General features: G+C 39.3%; 1 protein-coding gene across 3 annotated transcripts in view; it reads left to right on the forward strand.

The window, feature by feature from the left end:
* The first annotated feature begins 389 nt into the window (after positions 1-389).
* The window catches only part of LOC126298411 (uncharacterized), a 44,990-nt gene continuing 29,903 nt past the window's right edge, over positions 390-15,476 (forward strand). The window contains exons 1-3 of one of the 3 annotated variants that reach the window (XM_049989732.1): positions 390-586; positions 2,190-2,338; positions 3,402-3,501. In XM_049989732.1, coding sequence (XP_049845689.1) covers positions 2,252-2,338; positions 3,402-3,501 — 187 coding nt within the window. In that variant the 5' untranslated portion in view covers positions 390-586; positions 2,190-2,251. Of the gene's footprint in view, positions 587-1,067; positions 1,286-2,189; positions 2,339-3,401; positions 3,502-15,476 lie in introns of those variants that run through there. The other 2 variants (XM_049989730.1, XM_049989731.1) reach the window with 2 other exon arrangements.

Here is a 15,476-nt window from a genome sequence, read left to right on the forward strand (position 1 = left end):
CGACATCAATACACTTGTCCAATACCAAACCGTGGAAGTGAGGTTATGAGCACCATCCATGACACAAAAAGGCAAAATATAGTATAAGAACTAACAGCTATAAAGCCTATTAGTGGTCAAAGCAAACTTTATAACGGATTTTTTTTATCAGTTTTGTACGGAAAATTGCTGGGAAATGAAACATTTGAAAACACAGGCATTTATTTTCTGGCGGAAATATACACATCATACAGTATTTATAAGAGAATACATAGAGCCCGGTTAGCTAATCTATTATGTTTTCTCTCTACTTAGCAAATAACGTCTTACACGACTGTATTTTTCACCTTTAATTGAGCTGACTCGATAGAAGTCAGCGATTATATTTCTATCTACACGCGCAGTTTCTCATATACTACTTCTCTGGTGTTTACGTCGTCGGAATGCTTGAATCCGTTAGGCCAGGGCGTTGCCTTGTTTTGTTGATTTCTGCTGTTAAGATAATGTTGAGATGAATACAATTATTTGGATGGATCGTGGAGCCATCTGATGAGTGAAAAATTGTTACGAGTGTGTCTATTGCCGTTGCTTATTATTCTAAAGTGAGGTTTGTTAACAGAAATTGAGACATCGGATATCTTCTGAAAAAATTCAAAATATGCCTCGCAATCCGCAATAATTATGTTGAAATGCACTGAATGTAGAAATCTTTATTGGTGTTTCCGAAACAACGTGAATTATAATGTTCGTCTACAATTAGAATAATGTTAGCCGATTGTAATATATATATGTGGAAGAGGTTATTATGCACGTTCATGAAAATACCAGCATTGCTTGACATTAAGAGAGTTGTTTCGCGTTGCACTCCACTGTTCAGTGTCATTTGCTAGTCCTTAAAATGTCCTTTGCGAAATCTCTTCTTCATCTGAAAGTAACTATTTTCATTTGGTCGGAGAAATCTTGTGTATTTGCGTAAAGTGACAGCGATTTTTTTAAATATTTTTGTATTTCGGGATATCTCATTAAGGCCATGGATTTTTTTGAACTAAAAGAGTGAAGTTCTTTTTCTACTGACCTTACGTGTATAATCCTACTCATTACTCCGGTGACAAAAGATACAGGCATATATTTTATTTATTAGCAGTTCGTGTTGGCAGAAGTTGTCAAGCCACTATAGCTTTATGAGATACGTTGTGTTAGTATGTTGTTTTTCACGGTTGTCATGCCACTGTAGCTTTATGGAATACGTTGTCATAGTATGTTATTCGCGATGGTTGACTTACATGCGTGGATCTGACTGCCTAAGGTACCATGTATTTGTGTTTGTAAATGCGCACCTGGCGCGGGGGAGAGAGATGTATGTGTTCTTCTGCCTCGTGATGACTGGGTGTTGTGTGATGTCCTTAGGTTAGTTAGGTTTAAGTAGTTCAAAGTTCTAGGGGACTGATCATCATAGACGTTAAGTCCCATAGTGCTCAGAGCCATTTGAACCATTTGAAGAGATGCATGTGCACCTTGCGGCAGCTGGCCCACAGATATGTTTACATCTGTGGCTAATAGGGAACCAGTTCATATTGAAAAATCGATTGGAATTAGGGCTGAATTACTGGAGACATGTAAGGTACACGGTTCACATGCTTATATTCAAGATTGCGTTTACGAAAGGGTTAAAGTAAATTATGTTCGTCGTCATTGTTTGACATATCTTAATTTCACTACCTAATAACAAAATTATATTGTGCCTTGTGTAGTATGCGAGTACTACAGTGCGAAGTAATTTGAACCTTCTATTAGAATCACCTTAAGACAGAAGGCTATTTTAGCCCGACGGCGGAGCGTTGTTTTTTGAGTTCTAGGATCACCGTTACGACAATTTATGGGCACGGTACAACAAAAATTCTAGAAGCAACGTGATTAAAGTAATGCAGTTTGTACCCCGCCTGTAAAACTGCACCTGAGTTTTATGTGGTTTGGCAATATTCAGTATAGGCGTTTATGCAGTAGTTAATACATAAGAGTTAATTGCTAGTTTACTGTAGTTTGCATAGTTGTTTCATCTGTGACGTCATGTTGTTTAAACTTCATTCTTGCATTGCATACAGTGCTTTGTAATCAGTGCATAGAATGTTATTTTTGAGTGACATGGAAGTATTAAACTAGATATCAAATTCATGCATAATATATTTAAAAAAAAACTTTTTCCATTTTAGCACCAGCTGCTGCCTTTTTGTTGCTGTCAGATCCTGATATCCCTTGAATATTTGGAACAAGAATGGTTGCCATAAGATCATGTTGGTCTCCTTGTATATGGAACAGCAATGTCAAAGTTGGAACCTACATGGTTGCAGCTTATACTGCAGTAAGTGTTTGACTCATAGATGCTGTGACACATTTTTCATGTATTGATCTAATTTGTATTTTTGATCAATGTGGAATTTGCCATGGATAAATTCATTATGGACAGAAATTTGAAGCTGTAATCTATTATGTGGATAGACATGTGTACTTGTCAGAAAAAGGAAATGAACTTACTCATTTGTTCACAATGTGTCCATTTTATTACAGTTACTGCTCATTGCTTGTTGAGGTAAATGCTTCTTGGACCTCAAAGCTAGCATTTTGAAAGACATACAGAAGTCTTTCATTGTAGTGCATATAACAACTGAATAAAAGCATTCTTGGGACAGTTGTAACGCACTGTGTGGAATTAAAATTCTGTTAACATTATATTACTTGAAGTTAAGTAGTGTTCTCTGACTGTAGGCAGAATAATGTCTGTGGAAGAAAAATGTGTATGGTGATATGGATTTGTGTGGTGGCATAGTTTTTGTGTACGTGCAATGTTCTCTACATTGGTTGCCATGTAGTGGATGGGAGTTGTCAAGTATTTATGAAATATCCTTGGTCATAAAGTTCTAATTGTTTAAAATCATTGGGATCACTTTTAATATCTAGTCCCTTTTGATTTAGCTGTATACATTTATTGAAGAAAAGCACTCAGATTACTATCTCAAAGTTATGTGTAACTGTGTGTAAAAGCATTCAATTGTCCAAACTGGGGAGCTTCTGAGTCTTTCCCTGTTGTTTTTTTTTTTTTTTTTTTTTCCTTTTTAAGTTACTTGCTTTGCAAGAGATCATACAATAGAAAATTTATGTTTGACTGTTGAGATTTTTTGATGCTTGTGATGAGCACTATAGTCATAGGATGGCAGTGCACATACATAGCTCTATACTGATGAAGTAAGGTGTAAATTATGTTTCTTCAAGGCACATTAAAAAATGTGAAGTGATCTATAACAATGCCCACCGACTGTAATGACGTGTTTACACAATTTAAATTAAGTTGTGCATAATAAGTTTTCACTTTAGATGTGTTATCAAAAGTAACTGTTTATGTGTACTGATATGGTTTCTGTTTCCAGTCCTTCAGTGTTGTCCTAATTACACTGATTGCATATATGATGAGTGGTGGGGAATCAACCCAGCTATATTCACCATTATTTGAGACGGATGTCAGAGGATGTAAGTTAATATGATATTATAAGTAGTACAAAAATCTTTATAGCAACAAATTAGGTCACCCAATAATTTAGTACAGGGTGTCCGCTTTAAACTTATAATATAAAAAGGTAGTTACTTGAGACATAATTGAGAGATTTGTTGACAGTTTTCTTCTACAAGTATGCTATCTCAAAAGGTATTGTTTAGTATTTTATCCATCCTCAGCAATTGTAGTTGTATGTAATGAAATAATAAGCAACCATTTGCATAAAAGAAATTTAATTTCTGTACTGGTTTCATGCACTTAGTGACCTCCATCAGAAGGTTACACGTATCGCATTATTTGCATGTGTCAGTACTAAAGTGCGTGCAGCACAATGCTTTGGTCCTGCAAAATTAATGCAGGAGCAATAAGTAATACAATTCTGAATCAAATAAACTGTTACAATATTTAAGAGCGTGTTATTTTGGTTTTACTTCTTTGTGCTAGTTTTATGCAAACACCAAACTGTATGTAGGCATCTAAGAGCTCTTATTGTATTAATGGGTTCAGTATTGTAATATTTATTGCCCCTGCATATATTTTTTAGGATCATGGCATTGTGCTGTATGCACTTTATTTGATATCCACAAATGCGATAGGCATAGCCTTCTGAGAATGGGCTCTAAGTGCCCGAAACTGGTAAAAAAATTAAATTTCTTTTATGCTTCTTATTTTATTACAATATATTGTGTGTTTGCTTGCAGCAGTTGGTAACAGCTTTATGTGAACGCTCATTAGTACCTGTAGGGACTCCACAGCAGGTGTTCTATGTGGTTTCTCTGGGGGAGCTAAAGTCTTTTTACACTGGTATGTTGTGACATGATATGTCAACAAGATGGTGCACCATACCATTTTGCGAACATTGTGCAGTATTTATTGAATTGTGGGTTCCAGGATTGTTGGACTGGGAGAGGTAGTCCATCGATTGCTTGGTCCCCTAGAAGTCCAGACATTACCCCACTTGATGTTTTTCTGTTGAGGGTTTTTCAAGAATCAAATGTACCAGATCACATTTCATAATATACCAGACCTGCACCATCATGTATGTTTCACCTGCAGTGCTGCAACACCTTTGGATAGAATTGGAATACAGATTACATGTCTCTCACGCTACTGTTGGTCTGCATATCAGGGTGTGTTAGGTATGATAAACAACATTTCGAGTTCCCATACTTGTAGGAACGTACTGTCAATAAATGCATCAATTAATTGTCAAGTTGTTATTTTTTATATTGTTATATGTATAATGCGGGGACCTTGTATTTAGTTATAATCACACGTAGATAAGGTAAAGTCAGCGTTGTATTTGTGAAGGTACTGTTTTGAAAAATAGTATCTTTCTGCGCTTTAATATTTATGTGAATGTAAGTGCTTGAAAACATTGTAGGTGCTAGAAGTGACTCTTGTTAATGAATAAGAATTGCCTCTGTAAGTCCTTTTTTAACTTTTAAGGTACTTTGAAACTCATTAGATGTATTGAAACTGAGTGAAGACAATTATGATATCCTTGCATCCATACAAACAGTGTATTGCCATGACATTTTCCTGTTGGGATTTCAGCTTCATGGCTCACGTTGTACAGCGAGTGTATGAGGATGTTACACTAACAGCAACTAGCATCACATAGTTTTTATTGCACTTTTTGCGTCATTGTGTGACTTGTTTGTGTCAGCTGGAGTCCAATTATCCACTGTACATAGCAATAGTTACACAAGGCAGTGGAGAGATTCGTGTGATGGGGGCCATGTTTACTTAGCAAGAGCTTACCACTTCTTCCTTTCACTCACCCTCACAAAACATGCCTAGGGCTTGTGCCCCAGCTGCCATACCCTAATTGACTGCTTGCATCTTTGGTGGTCAAAGAAAAATAAGTGACGGTTTTTTGGTATGATTATAGTTTAGTGAATTGATTGTGATGATTGTCTGGAAGACAAAGTATGTTGCTTTCTGAACAACACAGTATGGCCTCTCACCATTGTGCATCATCCACAAATTCACCCTGTGTCCATGGTATGATCACTTTCTGAACTTTTTGAATTCCCCATTTTAATAGTGTACACATTTTGTCACCATACTAGCGCTGAATTCACTTCTCATACAGAAACCTCACCCATGTTGAGAGACAGCTAAAAACATAAAACATTGCTGTATGAGAGCACATCATATGCAGTAGTGAGTAGCTTGTTATAGTCAGTGAACAGTGGGCTTACAGTTTTTTAAGGAATCTATAAAGTGTTAGGATAAATTACAGAGGGTGAAGAAAAATTCACACACTCATACTTCGCAACACATTTCCTCATGTACAAGCAATACATAAATGTCTCTTCTAAAGTTTCGTCCTTCGCATGTTTCTGGCAGTAAATGGATGTCACAGATTAGCAATCTGGCATCACTGTAGTCACATGTCAGCCTCTACCTCTGACAATATATAGTAGTAGTGCTGTGCAGTTGGTGTAGTGCATAGCATTTTGGGTTACTATGCAGGGGGGTCAGCGGTTTGATTCTAGATCGACACACATTTGTTTTTATTTGCTGAATGTAGTTTTTGTGGTATGGTACCTGACGTCTTAATCGTCATACAGCGATTACAGTTGGTCTTATACAAAACATTTTCACTTATGTACTATGAACACAGAAATGTAAGTCCAGTTGATATCATTGCTCAGCGTTTAAAGAAATCTTTTGCATGTCATGGGCGCAAATTATTTCGCAGCACTGTGTACTAGATTCCAAACTTGTTTTTGTGTACTCTCCCACAGTGGTCCCATCGATTAGTAAGAACTGTTATTCTTGCCACATTCCGGTCTGTTACATTTCGTTAGGGCCTTACATCACCAGTAGGGCTAGCAACATGCTTTCAAATAATTTTCAAACTCATTTACCATGTGTGTGTGTTATTACCATTGAACCACTAATTATGCCTTTCAATACTGATTCTGATAACCACTTGCTGTTATTTATCTCCACGTGTTAGTATCATTGTCTTCATTATTATAATTGATGGAAATGTAGAAACATCATGTCCATTACCATTAGGGAAACAGTGTAATTTTTTTTAAAAAAAGCACATTTCACAATTAGCAGTGTCTGGATGAATCTGCAGAACAGAGGCTGTAAGAGGCGATGCGCGTAAAGTGGAACAGCCTGCTGCAAATAATGACATGTTTATACTGTATGCACTGTTCACCAGACAAGAACTAATAGCTAGTGGAGTAATGCACCCGTGACAGACTCCATGTGTATTCGTACACATATTGTATTTTCTTCTTGTGTTATTCTAAAACAGTGTGGCAGGTGTATGGCATACACAAACAATGAATATGTGGATATGCTTCTGGTCCATTATGCAGCTGATAACCAGATTGGTGTTGCTGCTTGTGAATATGTTCCTAGGTGTACTGGTCAAAGTCATCCAGATAAAAATGTGTTTCATCGTCTGGAGCTTCATCTTTGGGAGACAGGTTCCCTCCTTCCACTATCACGTGATAGAGGTCGCCCTTGGACTCGCCGTACTCCAGCTACTGAGGAAGCTATTCTGTAGGTTAAACATGAAGAATGCCAGCAAAGTACACGTAGTGTAGCAAGGTAGCTGCATGTCTCACAGTGCACAGTTGTTGTTGTGCTGTACAAGCATACGTTGCACCCTTATCATTATTCTTTAATGCAATACCTGGATCCTGTCTGCAGATGACCTGTAAGTCCACTGAATTTTTTTCCTGGGGCACACTTGAAGGAGCAAAAGTATTATACTCCATCGGGGCATGTGGAAGATCTGGTAGCACATGTTCATATAGCTCTTGTATCTTTGGATGCAGCCATGTTGTGAAGATATCACAGCTGTGCAATACAGCGGGTTGTGCAATGTTCAGAGCTGCAGGGGGGTAGCATTGAGCATCTGCTCTGAGGGCAGTGTATTCTTTTGTGAACATTGTGTGGTCATTACTATGGAAATTATTCATCAGATTACCTTCCACTAGGAGTGTGGGTGCACTCAGCAACTGTGATACGATTTACAGATGATAGAACACAGCAATCAGCAGTCCCTTTTTGCACGTTTTATTTGGCAAATCTAGATTTCGGCTTGTGCCTAGCTATTATCAATGCTTTATTTCATAATATCAATGCATGTCAGTTCCCTGTTGTTCGGACGTCTGTTGCAGTTCTTTCAAGAGTAGTCTTGAAAAAACAGTGACGCTCGAACAATAAGGGACTGACATGCATTGATACTATGAAATAATGCATTGATAATGGCTAGGAACTAGCCAAAATCTAAATTTGCCAAATAAAACCTGCAACAAAGGATGACTGACTGCTGTGCTCTGTCATTTGTAAATGGAAATTATTATTGTCAAAGGTTGCTAATGTGTTAAATCTGGGTGGACGTACTGCATGTAGTATAAATGACTAGAAGATGTTGAGTGCAATCATCTTCGCCATCTCAAAATTGTTGTTGTTTTTGTAATTGTCTTATTGTGTGACAGGTCATTCGTTTCAACTATCCAATTACGACTTGTCTGATCATGTTTTTGTTATGTTCACTGTTAGAAGTCACTGTACAATGTAAATGTTGGATATGTGTGGCTTAAAAATGGTGTATTGTACAGTATTATATGGCAGAATGAAAATGGCAAATGAAAACAAATATGCTTCAAACAGAATCAAACCCCCCACCTCATAAACAATACCAGCTGCACAGCACTGTGCCTATATGCTGACACCATGATTGTGATTACAGTGTGATAGCCAATCTGTAATACCCATTTACTGCCAAAAATATGTGCAGGATGAAATTTTGTGACAGACATTTTTGTATTGCAAGTATGTGAGGAATCATGCTGTGATGTCAATGTGTGTGAATTTTTCTGTGCCCTGTATAACAAGTAATCACCTGTATATGAAATGATTATCATAAGAGTTGAAAACATGCATGCTCCAGATAATTCTTCTTTGGCACTGAGAATTCAGTTGAGGAGAAATAAAGGGAAAAGTGAATTGAATCCCTCCCCCCTTCAACAATGGACCTTGCTGTTGGTGAGATGGCTTGTGTGCTTCAGTGATAGAAATTGCTGTACCATAGATGCAACGGCAGCAGATGGGTATCTGTTGAGAAGCCAGACAAACATGTGTTTCCTGAAAAGGGACATCAGACTTTTCAGTAGTTGCAAGGATCCGTTATTGTATGATTATATGATAGCGGAACAAACACTGGTAGCAGTTACTTCTGTAAAATATTTGGGAGTATGCGTGCAGAATGATTTGAAGTGGAATGATCATATAAAATTAATTGGTTAGGCGGGTACCAGATTGAGATTCATTGGGAGAGTCCTTAGAAAATGTAGTCCATCAACAAAGGTGGCGGCTTACAAAACACTCGTTCGACCTATACTTGAGTATTGCTCATCAGTGTGGGATCCATACCGTGGTACAACAACCGAGTTAGAAAACTGCTGCAGAAGCAAAGGGAACTTCACAGCAAACATAAACATAGCCAAAGCCTTGCAGACAAACAAAAATTACGCGAAGCGAAATGTAGTGTGAGGAGGGCTATGCGAGAGGTGTTCAATGAATTCGAAAGTAAAGTTCTATGTACTGACTTGGGGCAGAAAATCCTAAGAAATTTTGGTCTTATGTCAAAGTGGTAGGTGTATCAAAACAAAATGTTCAGACACTCTGTGACCAAAATGGTACTGAAACAAAGGATGACAGACTAAAGGCCGAAATACTAAATGTCTTCTTCCAAAGCTGTTTCACAGAGGAAGACTGCACTGTAGTTCCTTCTCTAGATTGTCACACAGATAACAAAATGGTAGATATCGAAATAGACGACAGGGGGATAGAGAAACAATTAAAATCGCTCAAAAGAGGAAAGGCCACTGGACCTGATGGGATACCAGTTCGATTTTACACAGAGTGCGTGAAGGAACTCGCCCCCCTTCTTGCAGTGGTGTACCATAGGTCTCTAGAAGAGGGAAGCGTTCCAAAGAATTGGAAAAGGGCACAGGTCATCCCCGTTTTCAAGAAGGGACGTCGAACAGATGTGCAGAACTATAGACCTATATCTCTAACGTCAATCAGTTGAAGAATTTTGGAACACGTATCATGTTCGAGTATAATGACTTTTCTGGAGACTAGAAATCTAGGGTTGATGGAAGAGATAGAGAAGATCCAACGGAGAGCAGTGCGCTTCGTTACAGGATCATTTAGTAATTGCGAAAGCGTTATGGAGTTGATAGATAAACTCCAGTGGAAGACTTTGCAGGAGAGACGTTCAGTAGCTCGGTACGGGCTTTTGTTAAAGTTTCGAGAACATACCTTCACCGAAGAGTCAAGCAGTATATTGCTCCCTCCTATGTATATCTCGCGGATAGTCCATGAGGATAAAATCAGAGAGATTAGAGCCCACACAGAAGCATACCGACAATCCTTCTTTCCACGAACAATACGAGACTGGAATAGAAGGGAGAACCGATAGATGTACTCTGGGTACCCTCCGCCACACACCGTCAGGTGGCTTGCGGAGTATGGATGTAGATGTAGATTGGGTTCAGGCGGAGATAGAGAAGATCCAAAGAAGAGCGTCGCGTTTCGTCACAGGGTTATTTGGTAACCGTGATAGCGTTACGGAGATGTTTACCAAACTCAAGTGGCAGACTCTGCAAGAGAGGCGCTCTGCATCGCGGTGTAGCTTGCTTGCCAGGTTTCGAGAGGGCGCGTTTCTGGATGAGATATCGAATATATTGCTTCCTCCTATTTATACCTCCCGAGGAGATCACGAATGTAAAATTAGAGAGATTCAAGTGCACACGGAGGCTTTCAGACAGTTTTTCTTCCCGTGAACCATACGCGACTGGGACAGAAAAGGGAGGTAATGACATGGCACGTAAAGTGCCCTCCGCCACACACCGTTTGGTGGCTTGCGGAGTATAAATGTAGATGTAGATCTGGCCTTTAACATCAGCCAGAACGGCCTTGCTTTACTGGTAATGTGAACAACTGAAAGGAAGGGGAAACTGCTGCTGCAGTTTTTCTCCAGGGCATGCAGCTCTATTGTATGGTTAAATCATAATGGCCTCCTCTTGGGTAAAATATTACAGAGGTAAAATAATCCCCCATTCGGATCTCCATGTGGGGACTACTCAGGAGGATGTTGTCACCAGGAGAAACAAAACTGGCATTCTAAAGATTGGGGGATGGAATGCCAGATCCCTTATGGGGCAGATAGGTTAGAAAATTTCAGAAGAAAAATAGATAGATTGAAATTACATATAGTGGGAATTAGTGAAGTTTGGTGGCAGGAGGAACAGGACTTCTGTTATGGGAAATTCAATTTTATAAACACAAAATCAAATAGCGGTAATACAGGAATAATTTTAGTATTGAATAAGAAAATATTAATGCGAGTTAGTTACTATGAACAGCATACCTAACACATTATTGAAGGCAAGAGGGACACAAATTTGTTGTATGTGTGGAAGAGACTTGGAGACACCAGAGGGTTTCAGATTGATTATATTATGGTAAGACAGAAATTTCGGAACCAGATTTTAAATTGTGAGACTTTTCAGGGGCAGATGTGGACCCTGATGACAATTTATTGGTTATGCACTGTAGATTAAAACTGAAGAAATTGGAAATAAAGGAGCTGGCACATGGATAAGTTGAAAGAACCAGAGTTTGTTCAGAGTTTCAGAGGGAGCATTAGGCAACAGCTGACCAGAACAGGAAAAGGAAAAGGAATACAGTAGATGATGAATGGGTAGCTTTTGAGAGATGAAATAGTGAAGACAGCAGAGGATCAGATAGGTAGAAAGAAAAGGCCTATTAGAAATCCTTTGTGGGTGAAAGGGGGTACAAATGTCTAAATAATGAGATTGACAGGAAATGCATACTGGCTAAGCAGGAATGGCCAGAGGACAAATGTAAAGATTTAGTAGCATGTTTCAATAGGGGAAAGATAGATGCCGCCTTTAGGAAAATCAAAGAGGCCTTTCTAAAAAAGAGAAGTAGGTGTATTCATATCAAGAACTCAGATGGAAAACCAGTCCTAAGCAAAGAAGGGAAAGATGAAAGGTGGAAGGAGGATCTACAGTGTCTGTACAAGAGAGATGAACTTGACAGCACTATTAAAGAAATTTAAGAGGACGGAGATGAAAATGAGATGGGAGCTATGATACTGCAAGAATAATGTGACAGAGCACTGAGAGGCCTAAGTTGCAACAAAGTCCTTGGAGTAGATGGCATTCCATCAGAACTAATGATAACTTAAGAGAGCCAGTCATGTCAAAACTTCCATCTTGTGTGCAAGATATATATGACATGTTAAATATCCTCAGACTTTAAAGAAGAATGCAGTATTCCAGTTCCAGAGAGAGAGAGAGCAGCTGCTGACAGGTGTGAACATTACCAAAATACCTGTTCAATAAATCAGGTTGCAAAATACAAACACACATTCTTTGCAGAAGATAAGAAAAATTGGTAGGAGTCGACCATGGGGAAGATCAGTTTGAATTCTGGAGAAATGTAGGAACACAAAAGGCACTACTGACCCTATGACTTATCTTGGAAGATGGGTCAAGGAAAGGCTAACTTATGGTTATAACATTTGTAGACCTAGGGAAAGATTTTGACAGTGTTGACTGGAATAATCTCATTGAAATTCTGAAGGGAGCGGGGGTAAAATACAGGGAGTGAAAGGCTAATTAAACTTTATGGAATCCGGGCAGCCGTTACAAGTTAAGGGACATGAAAGGGAAGCAGTGGTTAAGAATGGAGTGAGACAGGGTTGTAGCCTGTTCCTGAAGTTGTCCTATCTGTACATTGAGCAAGCAATAAATGATTCCAAAGAAAAATTTCAAAGTTCGGGGAGAAGAAATAAAAACTTCGAGGTTGGGCAGTGACGACATAATTCTGACAGAGGCACAAAGGACTTGGAAGAACAGTTGAACAGGATGGACAGTGTCTTGAAAGGAGGATATAAGGTGAACATCAACAAAAGCAAAACATTGATAATGGAATGTTGTCACATTAAATTAGGTGACACTGAGAGAATTAGCTCAGGGCCGAGGCACTTGAAAGTAGTACACAAGTTTTGCTGTTTGGCCAGCAAAATAACTGCTTATGGCTAAAATAGAGAGTACGTAAAACATAGACTGCTAATGGCAAAAAAAGTGTTTCTGAAGAAGAGAAATTTAACATTGAATATAGAATTGAGTGTTACCAAGCTTTCCTGAAAGTGTTTGTATAGAGTGTAGCCATGTGTGGAAGTGTAACATGGACGATAAACGGTTCAGTCAGTAAGAGAATAAAGGGCTTTGAAATGTGATGCTGCAAACTGACTGAGACCGCCGACAGTTGAAGGAGGTCGTAATGTGTAATAAGCAGACATCTATCGAGACCATCACACAGGAATTCCAAACTGCATCAGGATTCCGTGCAAGTACTAAGACAGTTAGGCAGGAGATGAGAAAACTTGGATTTCATGGTTGAGCGGCTGCTCATAAGCCACACATCACACTGGTAAATGCCAAACAATGCCTCATTTGTTGTAAGGAGTGTAAACGTTGGATGATTGAACTGTGGAAAAACGTTGTGTGGAATGACAAATCACAGTACACAATGTGGCGATCTGATGGCAAGCTGTGGGCAAGGCGAATGCACAGTGAACGTCGTCTGCCAGCATGGGTAGTGCCAACAGTAAAATTCGGAGGCAGCAGTGTTATGGTATGGTCGTGTTTTTTATGGAGGGGGCTTGCACCCCTTGTTGTTTTGCATGGCACTATCACACCACAGGTCTACATTGGTGTTTTAAGCACCTTCTTGCTTCCTACTGCTGAAGAGCAATTCGGAGATGGCGATTGCATCTTTCAATACGATTGAGCACCTGTTCATAATGCACAGCCTGTGATGGAGTGGTTACATGACAATAACATCCGTGTAATGGACTGGCCTCCATGGCATCCTGACCTGAATCGTGTAGAACACCTTTGGGATGTTTTGGAACACAGACTTCATGCCAGGCCTCTCCTCAGAGCAGCGCTGCATGAACAATGGACTGCCATTCCCCAAGAAACCTTCCAGCACCTGATTGAACGTATGCCTTTGAGAGAGGAAGTTGTCATCAAGGCTAAGGGTGGGCCAACACCATATTGAATCCCAGCATTACCAATGGAAGGTGCCACATACTTGTAAGTCATTTTCAGCCATGTGTTCGGATACTTTTGATCACATAGTATACTTTGGCGGCAGTAGAATTGTTCTGCAGTCGGCCTCAAATACCAGTTCTCTAAATTTTCGTCATAGTGATCCTCGAAAAGAATGTCCCCTTTCCTCCAGTGTTTCCCCATTAGGTTTTTCGAAGCATCTCTGTAATGCTTGCATGTTGTTCAAATCTACCAGTAACAAATCGAGCATCCTGCCTCTGAATTTCTTCAATTTCTTCCATCAATCTAACCTGTTGTGAATCCCAAACAACTGAACAGTACCCAACAATGGTCGCACTGTTGTTCTATAAGTGGTCTCCTTTACAGATGTACACTTTGCTAAAATTCTCCTAATAAATCAAAGTTGACTGTTTGCCTTCCCGGCTACAACCCTTAAATGCTCATTCCATTTCATATTGCTGTGCAGTGTTACACCTAGATATTTAATTGAAGTGACAGAGTTTTGCTGGACGCAATTAGTGGTGTATTCAGACATTATGGATTTGTTTATCCTAATCAGCTGCATTAACTTAGATTTTTCTACATTTAGAGCTAGCTGCCATTCGCCACACCAATTAGAAATTTTGTCTAAGTCATCTTGCGTTGTACTCAACAATGACACCATACAATCACACCACAGCATCATCAACAGTCGCAGACTTCTGTTTACCCTTATCTGCCGGATCATTTGTGTTATGGAAAATAGTAGCAGTTTTATCATATTTCCCTGGTGATACCCCCGTCTCTGATGAATACTCACCATTGAGGAAAAATTACTGGGTCCTATTACTCTTCAAGCCACTCACGTACCTGGGAACCTATTCCATATGCTTGTACCTACATTGTCAGTCAGAATTGGGGTACTGTGGAAAAAACGTGACGAAAATCTTTTAGTATGGTATCTACCTGTTGATCTTCATCCATAGTTAACAGGATATCATGTGAGTAAAGGACTAGCTGGGTTTCGCACAAGCAATGCTTTGTAAACCCGTGCTGATTTATGGACAGAAGCTTTTCCCTGTGAAGGAAATTTATTATGTTCTGAATGAGAATATGTTAAAAGATTCTGCAGCAAAGTGATGTTAGGGATATTGGTCTGTAACTTTGCAGGTCCGTGTTTTTACCCTTCTATGCAGGAGTCATACACACTTTTTTCCAGTCATATTGCATCGGGCGAGAGATTAACGATAAATGCTAGCTAATAAAGGGACCAGTGCCATAGGGGACTCTTAGTAAAAACCAAATGGCAATTCTCAGGACCTGGCAACCTATTTGCTGTCAACTCCTTCAGTTGCTTGTCTGTGCCAAGGAGGCTTGTTGCTATTTTCTCCATACGGGAGTCTGTGCGATGGTCAAATGATGGTGTGCTTGTACAAGTCTCCTGCATGAACGATTTCTTAAATGCAAATGAGAAACTTTGGCTTTACTTTTGCTTTCTTCTTCTGCCACACCAGACGGGACAATGGGTGCCCCTATAGAACCCTTAGAGCCACTTAGCGATTTTAAGTAGGACTAGAATTTCCTCGGGTTCTCGGCAAGATCTTTTGCTAAGGTATGGTGCTAGTAGTTGTTGTAAGCTTCAAACAGTGGTCTTTTTAGAAGTGCACTAATTTCTGTTACCTTTTGCCTATGGTCATTTGCATGTTCTCTTTTGATCCAAGAATGCAACAGGCCTTGCTTACTCAGCATTTTTTGAATTTCATTGTTAAACCACAGTGGATCTTTTCTTTCCTTAATCCATTTACTCGAACATC

Source organism: Schistocerca gregaria, chromosome X (assembly GCF_023897955.1).
Source record: "Schistocerca gregaria isolate iqSchGreg1 chromosome X, iqSchGreg1.2, whole genome shotgun sequence".
In the NCBI taxonomy this organism is placed as follows: Eukaryota; Metazoa; Arthropoda; class Insecta; order Orthoptera; family Acrididae; genus Schistocerca; species Schistocerca gregaria.